The sequence below is a fragment of the Alexandromys fortis genome, unplaced genomic scaffold (genome assembly GCF_014885135.2).
Source record: "Alexandromys fortis isolate MF-2015 unplaced genomic scaffold, M_Fortis_MF-2015_v1.1 scaffold_221, whole genome shotgun sequence".
Classification (NCBI taxonomy): Eukaryota; Metazoa; Chordata; class Mammalia; order Rodentia; family Cricetidae; genus Alexandromys; species Alexandromys fortis.
Window position 1 is genome coordinate 365,041 of NW_026068096.1, and position 23,137 is coordinate 388,177.

The 23,137-nt window shown below is 60.8% G+C and overlaps 1 protein-coding gene across 3 annotated transcripts in view; it reads left to right on the top strand.

Moving 5' to 3' along the window:
* Positions 1-1,305: 1,305 nt before the first annotated feature.
* The window catches only part of Nfic (nuclear factor I C), a 28,964-nt gene continuing 7,132 nt past the window's right edge, over positions 1,306-23,137 (top strand). For 2 of the 3 annotated variants that reach the window (XM_050123494.1, XM_050123491.1), the window contains exons 1-5: positions 5,069-5,211; positions 10,801-11,332; positions 21,247-21,318; positions 22,554-22,628; positions 22,714-22,837. In XM_050123494.1, coding sequence (XP_049979451.1) covers positions 5,182-5,211; positions 10,801-11,332; positions 21,247-21,318; positions 22,554-22,628; positions 22,714-22,837 — 833 coding nt within the window. In that variant the 5' untranslated portion in view covers positions 5,069-5,181. Of the gene's footprint in view, positions 1,439-5,068; positions 5,212-10,800; positions 11,333-21,246; positions 21,319-22,553; positions 22,629-22,713; positions 22,838-23,137 lie in introns of those variants that run through there. The other variant, XM_050123492.1, reaches the window with a different exon arrangement.

Below are 23,137 nucleotides of genomic sequence, written 5' to 3' on the forward strand. Positions count from 1 at the left end.
TAGAAAGGGCTTAACAGCGAAGAAGCGAATGCGCTCTGCGGACAGTTCCCCCACCGGCCCCGTATACAGAGGTGCAGACTGAGCCCACGCCATCATCGGGGACTGCAGAGCACATCGCCCTCCACAGTGGGCGGCGGCGCCCCACGGTTGTACCCCGACTTGTTTGCCTGCGGATGGGGAGACGTCCCGCACCCGGCTGCCCTCTGCTCCAGGCACCCCACCCTGTCTGTGCCTGCTGGGATTTGTAGAATCTACTTTGGCCTAGGACTCTCACTCTGTAGCCAAGGCTGACCTTGAACTCCTGACCCTCTGGCTTTACTTGGCTTTGGGGGGGGATTGAGCCAGTGCTCTGCCCATTCTAGGCTGGGGGTGTGCCCCACCTGGCCACGCCCCTACTCACCCCCTCGCTGGAGAGATTCTGGGCGTGGCTCCATCATGACCCCGCCCACGACCACGCCCTAGCCCCTCACTGGGGGATTCTAGGCAGTGGCTTCTTCCTGACCACACCCCCAACTTTGTTTTGATTCAAGCATCTTCACCCTTCCTGATCAAGCACCCCGCTGCTGGTCTTGAGCTTGCCATCCTCCTGCCTCCAGCCTCATCCCTGCCTGGCTGCTCCTCCATGCCTGCTTCTCTGCTCTGGCTTCTGTCCAGAGATTGGGGATCAGACTGGGATTAGTCAAGAAGGATTAGAGGTGAAAAGAGAAGGGGGCGGCTCCTAGACATCAGGTGGAGAAGTGCCCCGCCCCCGTCCTCCCCACTAGACACCACCACCGAGCCCTAGAGATGGCAGTGCCGGTGGTGCGCTGCTGGCTTCTCCACGCTGTTCCACCTCAGGGAGGTGAACCGCCCTCTCTGAGCCCCAGAGACTCCGCTGCACGGGAGAGCGGGCTTGGAGTGGGAAGTAGGTCGGGAGTAGCGGGAACCTCCCTGGGGAAGGGATGAGGGAAGGTAACGCGTGTCAAAAGCCCTGAGCAGGTGCAACTTCTAGGTCAGGCTTCTGCGGCGGCGGACGGCGGATGCTCGGGGAGGCGCTGCGACGGGGCGAGGTACGCAGCACTCGGATCCCCGGGGGCGGGGGCCGCCTGGCCGGAGCTGAGCCTGCAGCCCTGGCACCTGTCACTCCCCTCCACAGCCCGAAGGCTCTGGTCGATGTCGCCTGCACGCGTGTCCGCGACCGCGAGTGTGCACGAGCGCGCGCGCGCGCCCGCCCGCGGGAGGCGGACTGGCGGCTGGGGATGCAGGCGCGGACGCCGGAGCAGTTGCAGCCTCGGTCTGCAGCCGAGGACCGACCGGAGCCCCGGCTGTGGAGGGGAGAGGCGGCGGGGGGCGGGCCGGGGGAGGGTCCGCGGGCGGGGCGGGCGGCTCCCCACGCGCCTCCCCACGCACCTCCCCACGCGCCTCCCCGCCGGCCGTCGCCTCGCCGCACCGCGCCATGGTACGTCTCCGCCCCCGCTCCCACTCTGCGCGGGGGGACTTTCCTGGGGCACCGCGCGTGGGGTCGGGCGTGGGGGAGCTGCGGTTTCTGGGAAGAGGAGGGAGAAGGACGGTCCGCGTCTTCCTCCCGCCCTCCCTCCCTCGGGGGCGGAGCCGGGGCCGGGCGCCCAGGGGCCCCCCGAGCGCGGCGAGGGTCCCCGGTGCGGACGGCGGGGTGCGCGAGCGGCTGTGCCGCGCGCCCCTCGCCCTCCCGTCCCCCCTTGCCCGTCCCCACCCGCGTCCGGGGCTCTCGGCGGCGGCGCGCGCAGCTTAGCGGAAAATGGCCGCTGCCCCGGTCGCCCCGCCCACCGCCGCCGCCGCCGCAGCCCCGGCTCTGCGCTCGAGAGGCCGCCGCTCGGCGGGCGGCGCGGGTGCGCGTGCGCGTGCGCGCGGAAGGAGGCTCCGCGGCGGTCGGGGCGCCGCAGCCGCGTCCTTGGCTGCTCGGGAGGGGAATCCCCGCGCGATTTTAGCGGCTCCTAGCATCTTCTAAATATAGATCCGCGCGGCCGAGGGCCGAGCCGGCAGTCGCCGCCCCCGGGACTCGCACCGCGGCAGCAGACGGGCGGGCGCGCACACACGGGAAAGGCTCTCCTGGGGACCTCCAGCCCTGTCACCGCCCTGTCTGTCGTGGGAGCCTGGCACAGGCCTGGCTGGATGGCCTCTGTGCCGCTGCCGAGTGGTGTCCCCGGTAGTGACACCTCGGAGGGTGGAGGGTGGGAACCTTAGTTCAATCTCGAAACTTTGTTTTGGGGAAAGCTCGGGGCGTGGTCACAATGGAGCCCCAACACAGAATCCCCCCAGCGAGGGGCGTGGTCAGTGATGGAGCCCCGCCTAGAATCCCAATGAGGGGCGTGGTCGGGGTGGAGCCCCGCCTAGAATCCCCCAGTGAGGGGCTGAGGGCGTGGTCAGGGTGGAGCCCCGCCTAGAATCCCCCAGTGAGGGTCTGGGGGCGTGACTACTGGCCTAGTCTGCAGAAGGCCTGAAGTTGGCCCTGGAAGAACCTGAATGCTACAGAAACATCCACAGGCATAGTCTGCTGTCCCTGGAGGGTCCCCACTCACCTCCCTCTTCTGCTCAGAGCCCAGTTGTAGCCATTGTGCAAGTCACACAGTCGGTCCTTTATAAAGGATCTGGGCAGACATGTATTCTTTTAAAGCTGCCTGCCTTCATGGCGGCTCTCAGGCGTAGGCAGCAGACCCGGAGGAGCTCAAGGCCGGCCTGGGCTACAAGTGACCCTGTCTGAGAAAACCCAACACAAAAAGAAAGTGAAACTCCTCTTTGGGGTTGAGTTCTAAGGCTGGTCTGCAGCTGTGGGTCTCAAACAGGGGGGCTGCCCTGGGACTTGTCACTGCCGCTTGGAGCGGCTGTCCCAAACTCCACAGGGCTGAGTTGGCGACCTACCTGGGTGGCCCTTGGAGGCGTCTCCAGGGAACAACCACCTTCCCCAGCTCTTCCAGGTTGTCACCTGAGTAGGCTATGGAATGTTTGCCCCTGTTCAGTTGTTGGTGTTAAGGTTCTTTCATTTGTTGCTTTTTTTTTTCTTTTAATTTTTGGTATTTTCAGACAAGGTCTCATTCTGTAGCTCTGGCTGAGCCGGAAATTCACTATGTAAACCAGGCTGGCCTTGAACTCACAGAGAACTGTCTGCTTCTGTCTCCTGAATGAGGGAATTAAAGGCGTGCGCCCCCACACCCACCCAGCTTGCTGTTAAGGTTCACATTGGTGGTCACCCCCTCTCAGTGCCTCTGTGTTAGGAACAACAACAAATGTATTTTTTTCTAAGATAACATCAGAATGTGTAGACCAGGCTAGCCTAGAACCCAAAGCGATCTGCCTGCCTCTACCACCTGAGTGTTGGGATTGAAGGTGTGTGCCACCACTGCCTGGCTTAATTTTTATATTTAGTTTTTATTTCTACTCATGTGTCTCTGTGTGCCACTTGTGCAGTAGAGACCAGAAGGGATGCAGGGTGTTCTAGAACCGGACTGACTTCCACGTGGGCGCTAGGAGTACAGCGGTGCTCTTGCTTCTGGGCTGTCTCTCTGGTCACCTCACTTTTTGATTTTTAACAAATGAGTCATGCACTAACGGAGGTACAGTCTAGCGTCCACCTGATCCGCTCGCCACGCCCCCTCACTGCAGGTGTCTCCACAGCCCAGGGCATTAGCCATCCTGGGGCAGAGCCACACCCCCACACTGCATGTGTGTCGAACCTACTGTGTACAGTCCCCTGTATGGGGAGGTGCCCAGGATGAGCTCCCTCAAGCCCAGGCTTTTACATCCATCCACTCTCTGTGGTGGGTTGGCTGGTGTTTCTGGGTGCCCCTCATGTGTTGGCTGTTGTTGGGGTCACAGTGACCAGGTGACCCACTCTGTCCCCGACATTCCTGGGAACTGCCACCCCAGCCAGTGGCTTCCTTTGTGTGACATTGATAAGGGCTCAAAGCCTCTTCTTAGGGTCCCCCCGCCGGTCTCCAGCCATGCTGAGCCTGCGCCTGCTGCATCCCTAGTCCTTGGGTCCTGGAAGAGAAATGGCTGAGAATGTCCCAGTCTTGTAAAAGCACTGTGGACACAGGGGCCTGGCTTGGCCAAATGTCTCCTTCAGAAAGGTGGCCTCTGGCTGGGCATCCCAGGAGGGTCAGCTACAGAGTGAGTTCAAGGCTAGCCTGGGCTACATGAGACTCTGTCTTGGAAGTAGTAATACTGGAGGAAAAATGTGAAATTGGAGTGGGACTTCCTTGTGCCTCAGTTTCCCCATATATGAAATGGGCACCCTTAGCCAGGCGATGGTGGTGCACACCTTTAATCCCAGTACTCAGGAGGCAGAGGCAGTCGGATCTCTGTGAGTTTGAGACCAGTCTGATCTACAAAGAAATCCTGTTTATAGAGAAACCCTGTCTCGAAAAAGAAAAAAGAAATGGGCAGCATGGACACCAAGCTTGGGGCCTGGCTGCTGGGAGCTCAGGTGGCCTAGGCTATGCCACTTGCCCTTTAGCAAGCAATAGTTTCAGCGTCTAGCCTGGGGTCCTGCAGGGCATCTTCCCTGGGGACCCCAACTACCTCCAGGCCACTTGTTAGCCGTTTAAGGGGAGACCCCCACCCTGCTCCCCTCTTCCCGGCTGTCACTGGCTGGCTTGGGGACACAAGTGCAGTATGGGGCAGGGGGGCATAGGGGGCAGCTGGGGCACACGTGGGGTGTGAGAGGCAGCTGGGGCACAGGTGGGGTGTAGGGGGCAGCTGGGGCACACGTGGGGCGTGGGGGGCAGCTGGGGCACGGGTGGGATGTGGGGGGCAGCTGGGGCGTAGGGGGAAGCTGGGGAACAGGTGGGGTGTAGGGGGCAGCTGGGGCACAGGTCAGATGTGGGAGGCAGATGGAGTGCAGGGGGCATACGGGGGCACAGGTTGGTGGGGAGCCGGGATTCAACCCCATCTTGCCCTGAACCCCGTTGCTGTGTCCTTACAACCCGAGCGCAGATGCACAGATTTGGGGGGACTGGACTAGACTAGGGGGTCCGCAGGCTACAGTTAGTTTGTTTGCTGTCGGCGATTTCTTTGAAAGTTGGATGCGGGCGACTGAGAGGGAGCGGGGGCGGGCGGGAGGCGGCGCGGGGCGGAGAGGACGGCGGAGGGAGGAGCGGCTGCAAAAATGACTCAGTAAGTTCGGCGGCCGCTCGGCCTCTGCGCCTCCGGTGCCAGCGCCCCGGGATGTATTCCTCCCCGCTCTGCCTGACCCAGGTACGCACCCCGCGCCCGCTCGGCCCCTGCCCGCACCCCGGCTCCTCCTGGAACCGCAATTTTGCAGACTGGAACCTCCCCTCCGCAGCAGGGGTGGGAAAAAAAAAAGGCGCGCGCGTCTTCCTTACCCACCCCCTTCCAGGCCAGGATGTTCCTGGCATGGACCTGGGGTGCGGGCAGCTCTTGAGATAGGGGATCCCCTCCCCATTAAGCTTGGATGTGCACTTGAAACCTCGTATTCTGGACCCCCACTTTGATTTGAATTGCCTAACTGTTCTTGGGACTCTCCCATCCTTCCCCTCCTGGCTGGATGTGTGGGGGAGCTGGCGTCCTCCCCACAGCCCTCACCCTTTGCCCCCAGGAAGCCTGGGGTCCTCTCCAGATGGAGAAACTAAGTGGGTATCTGCAGAAAGCCCCTCCCACCCGTGGGACAGATCTTGGGGTTCCATGCTGTACCCATGGGTTCAGTGACTGTGCGGGAACGGGACCCCCGGCTGTTGTTCGCGGGTCCCCAGTTTCCCAGGTGGCCCCCCAACTGGCCGTGGCCCCCTCCATTTCAGGCCCACGTGTGCGCGCGGGGGGGAGGGGCACACGAAGTTGGCGCGCAGGGGGGAGGGGCGGCCTTGCCAGTGTCCGTCGCGGGTCCCCCCTTCTCTGGCTCAGCCCCCCCAGGTCCGCATTGATTCTTGAATTATTGAGCCTAGCAGTCGCTACCAGGCGGCTGGCGGGAGGAGCAGAGGCCGGGGCTGGAGGAGGAGGAGGAGGAGGAGGAGGAGGAGGAGGAGGAGGAGGAGGAGGAGGTGGTAGGGGACTGGCCCACACTGTGGGCTGCGGACTAGGTGACCAGGCCAGCACCTGCCCCACTGCTCCCCTCTGTCTGGGTTCCAGCATCTGAGAGGATGGGAGGAAGGGGCATATCCATCCTGCCAAAGACCCCTCCAAGGAGCCCCCTAACTCTCTGTTCCCTCTGGGATCCAAGGCCTTCTTCCTTTTCCAACTCTACAGCCCTCTTCTGATTTTTTCTGTATGACTCCGGCCTCGGTTGAGAGAGACAGACAGACAGACAGACAGACAGACAGACATAGTGGTCTCCAAACTGTTAAGTGCGATGCTGGAGGATTGTGATTGTCCAGTGTCCTGAGAAGTTTGTAGGGGACTCAGTTGTTTTCACCAGGGAAGGCCCAGGTGGATGGTTTCAAGAACAAGTTCTCTGGGGTCCTCTGTTCCTGCCAGGTTCTACTTGGCAGGTAGAGTTCTTCAGTCCCCAGGGGAGGCCCCTGGACTGAGGGAACCCCAGCCTGCCCTACCTAGGGTTCCCTGGTGACCTTGGTTAAATGCCTGCCCCTCCACAGACCTCAGCTTCTATTTCAAGCCAGGTTTGGGGAGGGGGCACCCCTACAGCCTAGGGCAGGCATCACTTGGTTGCTGGCCAGACCGACAGTTGGGATGGGATTGCTGTGTGTCCCCGGGCAGACTCTGAGGTCTCTGTGTTGACCGTTGAGCTTGGTGGCTGAGAAGCCTGAGGTAGACGTGGCCGGCTGGAAGGCCGCCTGGGCACGTGGAATTCCCCCATCCTGGCCTTCTGGAGTCCGGCCTGCGTCCAGGTTGCTACTGGGAGCTGGGGGTGGGGGCAACCCCAGTGCTGGCTCCTGCCCAGGGAACTTGCTGTGTGGCCTTGGCCTCAGTTTCCCTTGTAGGAGGGTGTGGGTTGGACAGGGGTCGAGGGCAGCCTAGGGTAGCAGGCGGGAGAGGAGAGGACAGAGGCAGAACAAGATGGAGGGTATCCCAGGCTGCTTTGGGTTTGGGGTCCCTCAACCCTATGATCTCACTCACTACTCTCCTGTCCTAGGGAGATACTGGGACTTCCCAGAGTCCCCTGAGCCCCAAGTGTGGTCTCTCCCTCTCCACCCAAGCCCAGTCTGGGCAGGAAGGACCCCAGAAACAATGCTGCAGCCCCCGACCCCCCTGTCTCTGTGTCTGCCTTGACCTGTCTCTGCCTCTCTGCCTCTGTGTCTCCCTGTCTGTGTCTCTGTCTCTCCTCACCCAGCCCTCTGAATCGGCTAATTTTAAGCCAGGGTTCAGCCTGAAATAACTCCTTTCTGATCTAACCGGATCCTACCGGGATCCTGACCCGGGGCGGGGTTGGCCCTGATGTCAGCCATGGTGCCAGGGCTACCAGGTGCCCGGGAGGATTCTGGGAGCCCCCGTGGGTCCCCTGTCCCGTCCGTCACTCTGGGCAGTGACTCAGGCCCCTTTTCACTTTTACTCTCTGGAGGAATCCCGAGCTGAGGCGGCCTCCCCCTCCCCCTCCCTCCCTCCCTCCCTCCCTCCTTCCCGCTCTCCCTCCCCACGTTAGTTATTCCGGGTTTGGGGCCAAATCCCTGTTGGCTGAGGTTGAGGATTCCCTGGGCCTGGGCTGAGGCCACCTCCCTCCTTCATTCATTCCCTCCTCACGGCTTAGCAGTGGGGAAACTGAGGCAGCACACGGCACCTGACAATCAGGGTTCTGTTCCTGAGGGGGTTGGGGGCTTCAGAGAGGGTGAAAACCGGCCCGGTACAGCACGGCATGGGCTCGGTTCCAGTGTGTCCCCGAGTGGACTCCGGCGATAGCGCTGTCCCCGTCCCCGCCGCCCCCTCCTCGCTGCAGAGAAGGTGCCTCTGCCTGGGCTGAGGCCTGTAAATCAGGGTGCTGGATTCTGGCGAGTCAGCGTTCTGGCCTCTCCCGCTGCAGCCGCTGCTCCCTCTCCGGCTCTTCCTGCCGCCCTGCACCAGACACAGGAGCCTCCCGCTCCTTCCTGTCCCCTCCCGCAGAACTCCGTGCAGCCCCCCCTCCTCCCGGGTACACAGGGACCCGCCGCCACTGGTCAGCTGATTTACCCCCACCCCCGTGTCCCCAGAAATGCGGGAATGGGAGCCCCTCACATCAGCCCAGAATCCCGGTGACATATGGCCTCAGTTTTTTTTTTTTGGGGGGGTATTTCTTATGTACTAGGGCATGACACACAGTAGGAGCTCAATAAGTGCTATCAGACATAGGTGAAGGCACACAGTAGGCATTCTATAAATGTTCATTGCTTAGTAAATGGTTGTTAGTGTGTCATCTCACACAGAACAGGGGAAACAGGATAGTGTCCCCCGCAGACAGCCACACCCATTGTCCAGAGCTAGGTATACAGTAAGCACCTAATAAATGCTGCTGCCCAAGCCCGTGGCTTGGCCGGTAGGCATTTCATAGCTTCCCTTCAGCCTATCAGTTATGTGTTAAGTGACACAGACTTGAGGTGGGTGAAGGCACACAGTGGTGACCCCCAAATGTTAGGGCACATGTGGAGGTCAGAGGTCACCCATAGGCAGAATTTGAACTCTGGTCCTGGTGCTTCCACACTGGCAACCCCCCCCCACACACATACACACTCACAACTCAGTCTTAAATCTGACCAGCCCCTGATAGCTGCAGGGTTTGATAAGTTAGGGTGCTTGTGTGGGGTGAATTGGAAGAAGGCAGGTAATATAAGATTCACCAGGTATGGTAGCATGCACCTGTGACTTTGGTATTCAGGAGTTGGAGGCAGGGGGATTATCATGAGTTTGTGACCTCAGACCGAGTAGAGGATCCACAGGGAGCTGGGTGAGTGTGGGGATGGGGCATAGCCCCCCTGTCTTCCCCACTCCTCTGCCACCCACTGCTCCACGTAGGACCTCTGCACTGGCTGAGCCCCCGCCGTCCCAGGCTGGCAGAGTCCAGCACGGGTCCCTTGGGGACCTGGTGAGCGCTTGCCACAGGCCCCAGGCTCTGAGTGCGGATCAGGAATCTGGAGTGTGGGGGTAGACATGGAAGGTTCTCAGAGCTGCGTGGTCACTTGTGTGAGGAGGACTGTGGGTTCAGATGGCCCTGGACCCCCCAATTCAGAGGGGAGGGTGGGAGTCACAGGACTGGCTCAGCAAGCAGCAGTGCAGGAGCCCAGTCGTGGGAGTGGTCTTGTCTGATACCCTCCTTGGCTGGGAAAGAGGGTGGCCACATTGAAGCTCGAGAGAAAAGCTGCATGAAGGAGGGAGCCCTGGGGGACAGGGCATCTGGGCTGTGGAGGGCTCGCCGGGCTCTTGTGCAGGTGTCCTGGCTTTGGCTGGTCTCGTGGGACAGAGAGCCTGGGCCTGCCTGGCCAGCAAGGACAGGGAGCATGACCAGCAGGTGTATGACCCAGTCACTGCTGTTTACCTTCCTACCTTGCTGACCAGCCGGGGCCACCAGTGACTGTGCTGTGGGTGCCCACCATGGCCTCCCCAGAGGTGGAGCCTAGAGGGCAGAAACAAATGGGACTCAGTGACAGGGGTGCTCAGGGTGGATTGGATCTGGGTCACAAAGCCCCCATTGGCCCCCATGGTGCCGCCCAAGCCCCTCCCCCCCTCGCTGAGGTCTGTGTGACCTGGTTCCTGCCTGTCTCTGATTTCACAAGTCAGTTACCATCCTGACCCACGAAGAGGCTCCATGAGCCTAGCCCGGTCCCCCATCTTCTCCCCAGACTCGCAGCCAGCATGGGGGAGGGCAGGAGAACCCCCCAGGTCCAGGCCACAGCTGTTCAATGACTCACACCTCAGAGGACATTGGCCTGGGGACGGGGTGGCCCGGCCTGGCCTCCTCTGTCTCACCGCTATTTTCAGAGGTTTGGTAATAGGTGGCACTTGGCATCCTGGCCCTGGGGTGCGGGGCAGATGCGGTCTTGGGGAGGTGAGCCTGCTCAGTGAACTGGGGGGTCCAGAGGAGACCCCCTGATTCAGAACTGTCATCAGAAGAAACAGACCAGCCACCTGTGGCCTGTCTACTTGAGGCCGGTAGGGACCTCGGGCAGATCTTGGCAAGGTCTGAGCCTCAGTTTCCCCATCACGCCACAGGTAGCGGAGCTCTGGGGGTGTTCCCCCTCCATGTGATTATATGGCTCCTGTCCCAGATGTCACCATCCCCCCAGCAGGGAGACAGAATTTTATTTTCCCTCACATCCCCTGTGACGCTGAGGGTCCTCTCGGTTTTTCCTGGTGGACACTGCGAGCCTCAGGATGACCCCTCCCATTCAGGGAAAGACACCCCGTGCTGCTCCCAGGGTGGCAGAGGAAGTCTGAGGGCACCCCCCTCCCACTGTCTCCATAGGGGACACACCTGGACCTGCGGCTCCCACATGGTTTGGGCGCTAGTGTTGGCTTGGCCCTGCCCTGTGCAGCTGGGGACCCCTGTAGCTGGCTGGCATTTGGAGACGCTTTGTGTCAATAAAGCTTTATTGTAAGCCACCTGTGCCGTCGCATTTCCCTGGCACACATCAAGGCACTGGCCTCAATCTTGGACAGTCCTCTTCCCAGAACCTCATCTTCCCATAGGGGACATGAGTGTCCCCCGTGTCCCAGCTCCGTCGTTTACTGGGAGCTCTGGTTGCCTGACTAGGGATTCATCTCTAGACCTCCCCCCCTCCATCTCTGGTAGGACAGTCTGGGCCTGAGTTTCCCCACCTGGGTAGCGGGTCCATCCGGCCCTGGGCCTGTTTCCCCACCTGGGCAGTGGCTCCGAGTGTACCCGGCCTCAGTTATCCCGCCTTTCCGCAGGATGAGTTCCACCCGTTCATCGAGGCGCTGTTGCCGCACGTGCGCGCCTTCGCCTACACGTGGTTCAACCTGCAGGCGAGGAAGCGCAAGTACTTCAAGAAGCACGAGAAGCGCATGTCCAAGGACGAGGAGCGCGCGGTGAAGGACGAGCTCCTGGGCGAGAAGGCCGAGGTGAAGCAGAAGTGGGCATCCCGGCTGCTGGCCAAGCTGCGCAAGGACATCCGGCCCGAGTGCCGCGAAGACTTCGTGCTGGCTGTGACCGGCAAAAAGGCACCAGGCTGCGTGCTGTCCAACCCTGACCAGAAGGGCAAGATGCGGCGCATTGACTGCCTGCGCCAGGCTGACAAGGTGTGGCGCCTGGACCTGGTCATGGTCATCCTGTTCAAAGGCATCCCGCTGGAAAGCACGGACGGCGAGCGGCTGGTAAAGGCGGCCGCGTGCGCGCACCCGGTGCTGTGCGTGCAGCCACACCACATCGGCGTGGCCGTCAAGGAGCTGGACCTGTACCTGGCATACTTCGTGCGTGAGCGTGGTGAGTGTGGGGGGGCACACGTGGGGCGTGGGGGCATGGGGACGGGAGCCGGGTTTGGCCGTGACAGGGACGTGGCCGTGACGGGGCGTAGCCTGGTCAAAGGCATGGTCAGAGTCAAAGGAGCTGGGCCACGGCCATGGTCAGGGGTGGGACCATGTTCAGGGGCATCATCAAGAGCTGGGCCGTGGTATGGCCATGATCATTGTCAGGGACATCGTAATGTGGTTGTGATCGCAGTTAGGAGCTAGCCATGGTGTGGCCAGTGTCGTGGTCAGGTTCAGGATCATTGTCACAACAAAGTCATGGTCAGGAGCTGGCCCGTGGTCACTGAGGGGTAGGTCCATGGGCTGGGGCAGGGTCTGTCAGGGCCGTCAAGGATCAGCACCGTGGATGCCTGTCCTTCTTCCAAGTGGAGCTCAAGGAGCACAGCCCTGCTTAGGCCTGGGGGAGGTGGGCCAGTGTCACGTGCGGAACCACAGGAAGGAGCAGCCACGAGAGAGGGCTAGCCTCCACCTGACTGGGCCTTGGCGCCTGTGGAATGTGGGGCTGTGACCATGGTGTCCACAGACCTGATTGGCCTGGATCTGAGCAATGCTGACCTGGAGCTGGGAAGGGGGCGGCGGGGCCAGGCTATGGATCTGCTTTGAATAGGAGCTGAAAGTTAAGGACCCAGGCCAGGGGATGTGGCCCTACTTGTGGGCAAGCACATAGCCTTGCTCCTTCTTACTTCAGACTGCTGCTGACTTGGAGGTGCCTTTCACGTGGGCGGGGCCGACCATGGCTCCGCCCACTTCTGTCTTCTGCTGAATAGGAGTCCCAGGGAGCCAAGTCCGTGGGGTAGTCTGGCAGGACTCAGGCAGAGGCAGGGGGATGGCTGTGAGGTGGACAAAGGCCCGTGCTCCACCTGAGAGCCACGTGCGTCATCTGCGCACCAGGGTTCCAAGAACCCAGCCAGCACCCAGGCAGGTTGCCCGGTGATAGCCCATCAGAGAGGACAGCCCTGGGCCCGGTGGGTCACTCCTGGCTGGGTGGATCCACCTCTTCTCTGTACCTCAGTTTCCCCCACCAGTTGAGGAGTCCCCAATATCACACAGAGTAGAGCCAGTCCGGCCTCTCCCAGTCCTGACCTTGAGTCTGGCTGCAGGTGACCTTAGCCTCTGGCCTAGTCCGGCCCCCACATCCCGCCAGCCCCCACATCCCGCCAGCCCCCAACTGTGTGGACCAGTGGGTCAGAGGCTGTGGGTGACCAAGGTGGGCAGGGGCAGGGTGTGGCCTGGAGGTCCTGGGCTCAAGGGTATCCAAGTCCCCATTGTTATCCCCCACCCCTGCCCCGCCTCCTTGGAGTTGAGCTGATAAATTTTCAAAGGCACTTTCTGCTGTGTCAGCACCATTTCCCCCGCATCTCCCTCCCCCACCCTCCTCCTCTGCCCAGCGGCGGGCAAGGCCTCTAGGCCTCCCTGAGATGCCTTCCCACGAGTCACCCTGGTCAGCCACCTGCGTCCCTGGAGGCTAGGACAGCCAAGGTTGGCCAGTCCTATAGCTCGGTTGCCAGTTGGCTGTGTGAATCTTGTCTGTACTTAATTTCTGTATAAAAGAGGAAGCTCACACATAGACTCCAAGGGAGTCGCCAGGAATCCTTCACAACAAAAAACAAAACATACCCGGATCAAGATGCAGCCATCCCAGACCAGGGCGGCCATCACTGCCTCAAGCCACTGCCTTTGCCGGCTGTTCCCGTTTCCCAGAAAGCTTTTCCCTAAGCGAAAATCCTGAGTGTATTTCAAAACCCTGACTCGCAGCTCCACCTCCGTCCAGCAGAGATTTTCTGGGGGTCTTAGGTTGCTCTGTAGCTCAGCCAGGCCTCCTGCCCCGGTTCCCATCTCTGAGGTCCCCGTGAGGTCCCTGAGCCCTGTCCCCCAGTTCTTCAGGTCGATCCCAGCTCATCTGGCTTCTGAACCAGCAGTTGGGGAGTGAGGCTGCCCTTATCCCCCTCCTGCCTCAGGGGTCCCCAGGATGCTTGACATGGGGGTGGCAAGCTTGGATTGAGCTCTTGAGAGGCACAGGGTCCGTGTTAGGGGTTTGATGTGAGACCTCTGAACGGTGAGGGTGCAACAGTTTAAATTAGTGAGGGGCTCAGGCTGGCCCTGGGTTCTGTCCTCAGAACCCTGGAGGTCGGGTCTAGCCTCTGCTACATACTAAGTTCAAGGCTGACCTTGTGTCAGAGGAAGAAGTGGGTTGGCAGTGGAGGAAGTGGAGAGAGCACACCAGGCTGGAGGGGTGCTCAGGGACTGCAAAGATTCTGGGGTCACAGGAGCCAGGGAGATAGAGGAGATTGGGGTGCTGGGGTGGAGCCAGTGGCAGGCGAACGCAGCCCAGGCTCCCAGGCTTGGCCTGCTTTCCGGAAGGAGTCTGGGAAAGCTGGGCCGAAGGAGCCCGCCGCCCTGCCCCCCCCCCCGTGCAGCCCGCGAAACCCGAAGCGCGGGCGGGCACCATGCCAGGGGGGGAGGGGTGCCAGGCCCGCCCAGGTCGGGCAGCTGCCAACCCAGATGGTGCCCATGTGCTCGCCATGGCCGGACTCCCTTCCCGCCAACAGCCACAGAGACAGCGTGGTGGCCCCAGCAGGACTCAGAGTGGGAGTGTGGTCGCCTTGGGTGCCAGGAGGTGGGGGCCCCGTGCTGCCAATGTTGGAACTAGGGCCTGGAAGGGCTCACCCCTTCCTCACTGGGGGATTCTAGGCGGGGCTCCATCCTGACCACGCCCCCACCTCCTCACTGGGCATTCTAGGTGGGGTCCATCCTGACCACCTCCCCACTCCCTCATTGGGAATTCTAGGTGGGGCTCCACCCTGACCACGCCCCCAGCCCCTCACTGGCCCAGTCTTTCCCATCTTTAGGGGAGGGGTCTTTGAAGCACAGATGGTGTCTTTCTTGTCACTGGCTTTCTAAGAGACAGAGCTGCAACCCTAAAGAACACAAACTCCTGAGAAAAAAATCAACGAACAGCCCATCCACATGTCCTGTGTTCCCCAGGGTAGAGACAGGTGGAGGTCTGAGGTCAGGGCCAGCCTGGGCTACAGAATGAGACTATCTCTAAGATGCCCAGGCTGGGCTCACTCCATTCCGGATTCTTGAACCCCTATGTCCTCACTAGGAAGCAAGGTGGCCCAGGGGCTGTGAGGCCGCAGGTATCCGGAGGGGAAGGGGAAGGGGGACACCGCGGCCTAGTCGTGGCCACTGATCCCAGTGGACTGCAGAGACAGATGGACAGTCATGGTCGTCCATCCTCCCCTTGGTGGCGTGCACATCCCTGGGCAGGTGGCCGGACTGCTCTGGGCCTCTGCAGGAAGGGGCTACTGCCGGCATGCTGTGCAGCCCCAGGGAAACCTGAGGAGCATCTCTGGTCTCTGCCACTTCCTTGCTAAGAAAGGTGTCAGATACTATCACACCTGCGGCGCCGCGCATACTGGCAGCGTCGGGCAGGCCACCCTGGGGCTCCGAGTCCTTGTCCCCTGCACCGTGCCCGCCGCAGTTGGTTGGGAGCGGATCGGGACATCTCCGACCCCTACACAGCTGCCCGCAGCCCTGCCCATGCGTGGGGCTTTGAGGAGGATGGGCAGGACCCGTCTGTGGACATGGGGAGTCATGACAAGATGGGGAAACTGAGGCTCCGAAAACTCCATCTGGCCTCGTTTGGGTTTTTGGGCAGGGTCGCATGTAGCCAGGCTGGACTCAAATGTGCGACTTGGCTGAGGATGGCTCAGATTCCTCGTCCCCTGCCTCAGCCATACAGAGGGAGGACCCCTAGACCAGCGCTGATGTCCCATCCTCTGGTGGGAACCATACAGAACACTGCCCCCGCACGTTCTGGAACATCCCACACCGGGTTCTGGACCATCCCGAATGGGCTAAGCCGCAACTGCGGGTTTTGGCATGCTGAGGACCCACAGCCCCTCCAGCTTGGTGCTGATGGGCGGATCGGTGGCAGGACTTCCCACAAGGTCTACACCCTGAAGGCTGAGGCAGGAGTGTGGTCATGAGCCCCTGTTGGAGTTCGCTAAGCGCCGACTTATCTACACTGCCGCAGACAGGACAGTTATCACACTTAACCCTCCTGAGGGCTGAGGCTGGGAACTGAGCCCAACAGGCAGGATTCGAACCCACAGCTCAGATTCCCAGGGAGTTCCCAAAAGCATCTCAGCCCCTCAGGCCTAAAAGCTGGTTCGGTGGTGGAAGTTTGGGGTTGGGGGTCAGCAGTGAGGGTGCAGAGGCGGGGTGCAGGGCTCAGCGTCTGACTCCAGGTGTCCATCTGTCCTCATGCCCAGTCTGCCCGCCAGGGCCCGCCCCCTGCTCTCCCTTTCCTCCTCCCCCCCCTCCTCCTCCCCCCCCTCCGAGCTGAATGGGCCCCTTGTTCCCGGCCACACCCTCCCCCGGGGTCACTCTGGGACAGACTCAAGCCGCAGACCTCCTTAAAGGGCCAGCATCTAGATGGGTGCCCAGAGGCTCAGGGTGGCCAAGGCCCCACCCCAGACACGTGGGGGGTGGGGGTGGGGGGGTGGGGGTGGGCGGAGCTCCAGATTCAGTGCAGTAATAGGACACCTGCTGCTTCCGAATGCTTTAGCTTGAGGGGTGCTTTAGGCCCCCTGTTTCACTTCCTCTGTGACTCAGTTTCCCCTCTAGAGAGCCAGAGGGCAGTCCGTCTATGGAATGTAGAAGAGGCCTAAAAGGTCACCACATGGCAAGGGTTGCATTTTTTGAGTACCTACTGTATATCAGGCCCTGCTGAGAGAGGTGCAGAGCACGGAGGGGGGGTCATGGTGCCCTGAGGAGGCGCCCAGGGGTGGCTGGTCAGGTCAGTGCTGTGCAGCCTCGGGCTACACACATACCCTCTCTGGGAGTCAGTTTCAAGAGTAATGGGAACAGAAAGGGTCTTTTTCTGTGAACCAGTGGGGACTGGTCACTTCTGGGTGCTGCAGGGAGTGGGGGTCCCCAGACGAGAGCCGATGGGAGGGGGTCCCCAGGAGAGAGCCGACGGGAGAGAGGGTTCGGCAGGTGGGAGCCGACAAGAGGGGAGTTCAGCAGGTGGGAGCCCTGGGAGGAATCAGGGACCTGGGATTGCACCCCCTGCGGCAGCCAGGCTGCTGATGTGGCCCAGGTCTGCAGTGCAGACGCCCCGACTGGTCCCTGCCGGATGGAGCTGCCTGATCCTTATGTAACTGGGTTATGCAAGGACAACGGCCCAATTACATAAGAAGGCGGCCGTGGGGGAGGGGCTTAAAGGGGCCGTGTTCCGAGACTCCCGCCCCCAGCCCTCCTCCACGTGGACGGCGGGCATCCCTCCCAGCCTCAGTTTCCCTATCTGTAAGTCGGCCAGGGCCTCGCCAGGCTGCCATTGGAGGGGCGGGGGACTCGGGCCAAGCCAATCTGCCTCTGAAGCCCCTACTGTGTGCCGGGAGCTGTCGGTCCATGAATGAGAACGGGGTGGGGGTGAGGGTGCAGCTGAGTGGACAGATCCCTGGGGCCGCAGCCTGGGGGAGCGCAGGACAAGGCGGACCCCAACTGAGGAGACAGCTGTGGTGACCTCTGATGTGAGTTCTCACATTTGGGGGTCGCCACTGTCCCCCATAACCAACCTCATGTCTGTTGCACTCTAGGGACAGGGAAACTTCACACCACGGTAGCATTTAAGGCGCAGGTCCTGTATATATAGAGCAGAGAGGAAGCCCCTGTGGAAGGAGCGGAGGGACGAAGGGGGTGCACGGCAGTTAAGGGCTCCAGGAAGGTGGTGAGGGGGCACAGGGAGAGGGACCCCCCAATGGCTGCTGTTGGGGATGACTGGCTGGGGGTTCTCGGTGAGCCCCAGAGGACTCTGTCCTGCCTCACTTTTCCTATCTGTATGTACATTAGGAGAGTGTATGTGAGCATCACAGGGGCCAGAATAGTTGATACCAACTTGGTGCTTAACAAGACAGGAAACAGAGGAAAAGGATTCACACTAGAAGCCAGGGTGCACCAGGCTGGATCATGGGGGCAGGATTTGAACCCCTTGTGTGGTCTCTGCAGAGAGTGGGCCACTGGCCTAGGGACCAGGAAGGTTCTGGCAAATGGGCGCCAGTGCTAAAGGGGTTACAGCAGCTCAGCATCTCTGACAGCTGGGGAAACTGAGGCCCAAGGAAAACCAGAGAGGATCTCTACAAAAGAGTCATTCAAAATTCCCCAGGTGTGGACCCCCTACCAGGCACCATAGCCCTTTGCCTGAGTTGTGGGACCCAGGACAAGCGAGCCTCCCCATTTTGTGCATCTACATTGCCCTGGACTGAAGAGCTGCCCCCACTCCCCCAGCCTCCCATAAGGGGCTGGGGGCGTGGTCAGGGTGGAGCCCCACCCATAATTCCCTGATGGTCTGGGGGCGTGGTCAGAGTAGAGCCCCTCCCAGAATCCCAGTGAGGGCCTGGGGGCGTGGCTTAGCATCCATGCAGGTCCCAGCTATTACGTCCTGTCAGGGAAGGTGGGGCTTGTCTGTCCCCACACCCATTTTCCTCCCCTTCACTGTAGGTGGCTGCCTGTGATGCCCCCAGCCTTCCTCAGGTTCCCTAGTCCTGGGAATGTTTATTCTGTGCCTGTTCTGTGTCCACTCACAAAGCAGCAGCCAGCACGGGCACTGCTGAGTGCCGACAGTGTGTGCTTCCTGTACACTAGTGTGTTTAAACATGAGAGGTGACATGTGTGTTTCTCCTCCATTGTGGGAAGCCATGACACAGACAGAAAGGGATCATCTCTCTTTTTTTTTTTTTTCTGGTTTTTCGAGGCAGGGTTTCTTTGTAGAAAGGGATCATCTTGAGTCTATTTCTAGTTCAGAGACGCTGGAGCTGGCCTGGAGCCACACAGCACAGGATCTGTCTTCCCACCTCCTGGTCCAGGCTTCTGACCTGTGACCCTGTAGGGTGGTGGAGAGGGACCCTTGGAGTCCCCTGCCGTGGCTTTGGGTGTCCTCAGGGCTGTGGCCTGGCTCTGGCCCCCTTGCAGCCACAGATGGATTCCTAGGACTGGCTAGGAAGTGTGAGGGGGGGGGGCCGGGGAAGCCAGGAATTCGCTGAGTGTAAACATGGGTTATTTTCAGCTCCTCCCGGCTGGCGGGTGACACATTTGACTTTGGAGAGGACCAGGGTCTGTCTGGTATTTTTAACCTCACATCTCACAGCCCAGGAGCCACCCGGGTGACAGGGCCACAGTGTGTCACTGCCAGACTGGGGGTGAGGCCCAGGCCATGACCACCTGGCCCCATTCCCACCACGACCACCTGCACCTGACCCATCCCCACCATGACCACCTGCACCTGATCCATCCCCCACCAGGACCATCTACCTGCACCTGACCCATCCCCACCATGACCACCTGCACCTGACCCATCCCCCACCACGACCACCTGGCCCCACCACTGTCCCCTACCCCATCCCCCACCATGGCCACCTAGTCCCATCCCCCGCCATGGCTACTTGGCCCTGTGCCCCAACCTGGCACCTACAGTTTAACCCTGGAGGCTGCTGAGTCCACCATGCCCTGTACCAGGGTCCCTTTTCCTGGTCACCCCGACTTGGGGAGGGGTTGGCTCTGTGTCCTGGCCTCCACCAGATGGCCCTCCCCAGCCACAAAATGGCCGCCTAGGCCACAGAAGCATCTGGAAGCCCAGGGAAATGGCTGCCCAGTCGATGATGTCACCAGCATGTGCCTCCTGGGCCACATGCACCAGGTGACTGAGCCCGATGTCCCCTCGGGGTCCCTGGGCTCCATCACCAACCAGAGCAGCAGCCAGGGCAGCCCAGAGTGGCCCAGTGGGGTGGGGAGGACTCTCCGGACGACTTGGCTGAGAGGACCTGTTGGCGCTGGCCCAGGCCGGCTGGAGCTGGAAAGAGTAGGCCAGCCCGGGAGGTCACCCCACCCGGTTGCCGCCTCCTCGTCCCCAGGGCTCCCTGCGTGTCTACAGTGGCCATCTGGTTGGTCCCCACTTTTATTTATGTAACGGTGGAGAGGCGGGAGTTTTAAGCACCATCCGCCCCTGTCTGCCTGTGGCAGGACCAGGGAAGTCCACCTTCAGTCTAGCCTCTGGTCTTCCTGCTGGAACAAGGCTTGTGTTTACAGCAGCAAGCGTCAGGTGTGTGTAGAATGAACTGACACACATTCCCAGCCAGGCTCGCACAGAAACCAGCAGTGGGTGGGCCCTGAATCCCGGACAGAGCAAGTTGGAACAGAACCGGATGTGTGTGGGAGGAGGAAGGGGATTTCCAGGCTTCCCGAGACTGAACACGGCATGCTGGGAAAAGGGAGCACCAGAGAGAGTCCGCTGCCCTGTGAAGGTCCAGGGCAGGACGGAGCCTGTGCCGCTCAGGGGGGAGGAGCCCAGGGGCTGCAGGGAGGACTGACTCCTGCTCATGGCTGCCTAGTACTCCCTGCAGCTTGGCCTCGCTCCCAGACGCGAAAACTCAGTGCAGGACTGAGTCCCTATTTTTACACCTCTAGGGACCTGTGCAGGAGCGGGGTGCGTGGTCACGTGACTATCCCTCCCCTGAGACCTTTAAAAAGGACAGTTAAGTCACAGCTGTGGGCCATGACCTCCTGACATGCATGTTCGCAAAGGTCCATCTGTCCATCGCTGCCAACCATTCCCCTGTCCCTCTCCAGCGTTCCTGGAGACTGTAGGAGTCAGATCACAGGGAAACCATCCTGAGTCTCCTGTGTCCTTCCCACCCTGTCCCTGCTTCTGGGGCGATGGCTGCCCCATCACCCACAGTCTATGCACCTATGTATAAACTGGGAAACTTGGGGGAGGTGACATTCAGGTCTGCAAAGGAGGACAGGTGGAACAGGAAGTGAAGTGAGGGGCCAGCAGGTGATGCTGCAAAACACACCTGCCAACCAGTGCAACTTTCCCTCTTGCACAGCATAACTATGGTTCTCTTTCTTACTGGGGTGTGATCAGGGTAGAGCCCCACCTAGAACCCCAGTGAGGGGCTGGGGGCGTGGTAGGGGTAGAGCACTTTCCCAGGATGCATCCCCCTGTGGTTCATCTCCAAAATTTTACAAGAGATGCTGCAGCTGGACCAGCCCATCTTGGGCACGACCCCTGACCTCCAGGCCCACACTGAGATGACCTTGGGACTCAGAGCTTCCTTAGGAAGAATCTTCCCTCCCTCCCTTCCCATACCTGAGGCCACCTGCTGAAGCCTTGGAGCTGGGACCCTTCCCAAAAGCCTCCTGCCAAGCTGATCGTGCTAATCCCCTCTGCCACAGGGAAAGTAAGGCCCAGCTCCTGACCTTCCACCCTCTGTACCCTCCCCCTCGGGCCTCAGTGGTCAGCTGAGCTCAGCACCTGGCAGGCCCCCAGTCTACCAGGGAGGAAATTATCTCTTTATAAAATGGAAAGAAAGTACAGGGGAGGAACTGGTAGCCAGGGCAACGTGTGACACTGGAGGCCCCAAGACCACCTGTGTCCTCAGTTTCCTCATCTGTAACATAAGAGGCAGCCTGGAGCCCAGAGGCTGCACAGCACAGAGGTAGCAGAGATAGGATCTGAACCCCCGGATCTCTCACACCTTGGCATCAGTCACTGCACCTGAGCACATGTCACTGCGATGTTGTATGGTCCATACCGCTACATGTGCTATGGTACTACGCCTGTTGATTGACACACAGAGGCAGAGACGCAGGTCATCCTTGAAACAAGAACACCCCCTTTAGTGTGTTCCAGGGTAGCCATGCCCCTGCCAAACCCACCAGAAACCACTCCCCTGCCATCAGGAACTCCTGAAGGTCTCGTGCTCAGAGCAGCTGTGAGCATAACAAGTTGTTTACAGAAAATTCAGGGTCTGGGTCCACAACCCCCAGCACAAGGTCACAAGCTGTCCTCTCATCTCTTTACAGATGCAGAACAGAGCAGCAGCCCCCGGACTGGAGTGGGCTCTGACCAGGAGGACAGCAAGCCCATCACCCTGGGTGAGTCCTTGGCAAGCTGAGGCAGGAGGATTATGGTTTCAAGGGTAGCCTGTGCTAAGTAATGAGTGTCTGTGAATAGTCAGCAGAGCTGGAGCCTAGAATCGCCCAGTGAGGGGCTGGGGGCGTGGTCAGGGTAGAGCCCTGCCTAGAATCGCCCAGTGAGGGGCTGGGGGCGTGGTCAGGGTGGAGCCCCTGCCTGGGTGAAAGGGGCAGTGCTGTCTCCCATGGGGCCTTTGCGGACCCCAACACCTCCTCGTGGACTGCCGTCTTCCTCGTCTTTGGGCAGCACTTTGCCTACATCAGGGTCTTTCACTGCCATCACAGATTGTACCTGGGAGTGAGGTGTGGAGGGGGAGCGCGGGCAAAGAGAGAAGCACCGATGGTGGCAGCCTCCGTGAAGGGAGAGGAACAGGCCTGAGCTAGGCAGCTGCTCCATGCAGCTGCTCATGACCCGGGAGCTCCCCAGCCTCTTTCTGCCTCTTCCCTTCCAGCCAGAAGGAGGATCCCGGGAGGATCCCAGTCCTCGGGACTCCCCTGCCGCCGGACATGGACCCCGGTGGCCTCTGTACAAACAGGAAACTCCCGGGGGAGGAGCAGGAGGCTGCAGCCACCATGTGGGTCAGCAGGAAACGGTTGGGCGGGCCACTTCCCGGTGGACACCCGCAGGGCCAGCCCTGAGCCACATGGCCACTGCTCAGTGAGCGTAACTGTGCTGCCCCCTGGGGGCCGGTCCCACTACTGCTCCCCTCTGGGTTCTTCCTGCTGCAGGCATTGGCCGGGGATGTGGGTGTGTGTACTTGCTGTGGTTGGTGTAGCCTTAGCCCGTACCTGCCCTCACCGCAGCGAAGCCCACCGTGTAGATCCAGAACCTTCCGTCCGACCCAGCCTCAGTCCACAGGCTCCTCCCGCCCCCACCCTGTGCCGGTCAGGCAGTTCGTGACTGCACAGTACTCTACCGTGGCTGCGTCAGAGTGTGCAAGCCAAGGTGGTTGTAGACAGGGCCCGGCAGGCAATATCCTTGCCACCATCGTGGGGATCCGAGTTCGAATCCCGAGTATCCATGTGACTGCCAAGCAGCTGTAACCCCAGCCCAGGAGTGGGGTGCGAGTAACTGGGTCACATGACCTTCAGGACTCAGACAGGGGCAGAGGCTTGTCACGGGGCAGCGTGGGCATCACCCTGGCTGCAGGTATGGCGGAAGGTGGCTGCTGACCTCTGACCCCTGTGTGTTCCAGACACCACAGACTTCCAGGAGAGCTTCGTCACATCTGGTGTGTTCAGCGTCACGGAGCTGATCCAGGTTTCCCGGAGTGAGTGTCTCCGTCCTGGGGCCGCCTCCGCGGGAGGGGGGTCACGTGAGGAGCACGCCCCCCTGACCTCTCCTGTCCTCTCTAGCACCTGTAGTGACGGGAACCGGACCCAACTTCTCCCTGGGAGAGCTGCAGGGCCACCTGGCCTACGACCTGAACCCGGCCGGCGCTGGAATGAGGAGGACTCTTCCCAGCACATCCTCCAGTGGGTAGGTGCCAGGGTCGCTGCTGCCGCATCGGCATCTCAGCCCCTTACCCCCTGCAGCAGCAGGTGCATGGTTCTCAGCCCCTGCCCCCCTGCAGCAGCAGGCCCACTGTTCTCACCCCTGCACCCCTGCAGCAGCAGGCCCACTGTTCTCACCCCCTGCACCCCTGCAGCAGCAGGCCCACGGTTCTCACCCCCTCACCCCTGCAGCAGCAGGCCTACAGTTCTCACCCCTGCACCCCTGCAGCAGCAGGCCCACGGTTCTCACCCCCTTCCCCCTGCAGCAGCAGGCCCACTGTTCTCA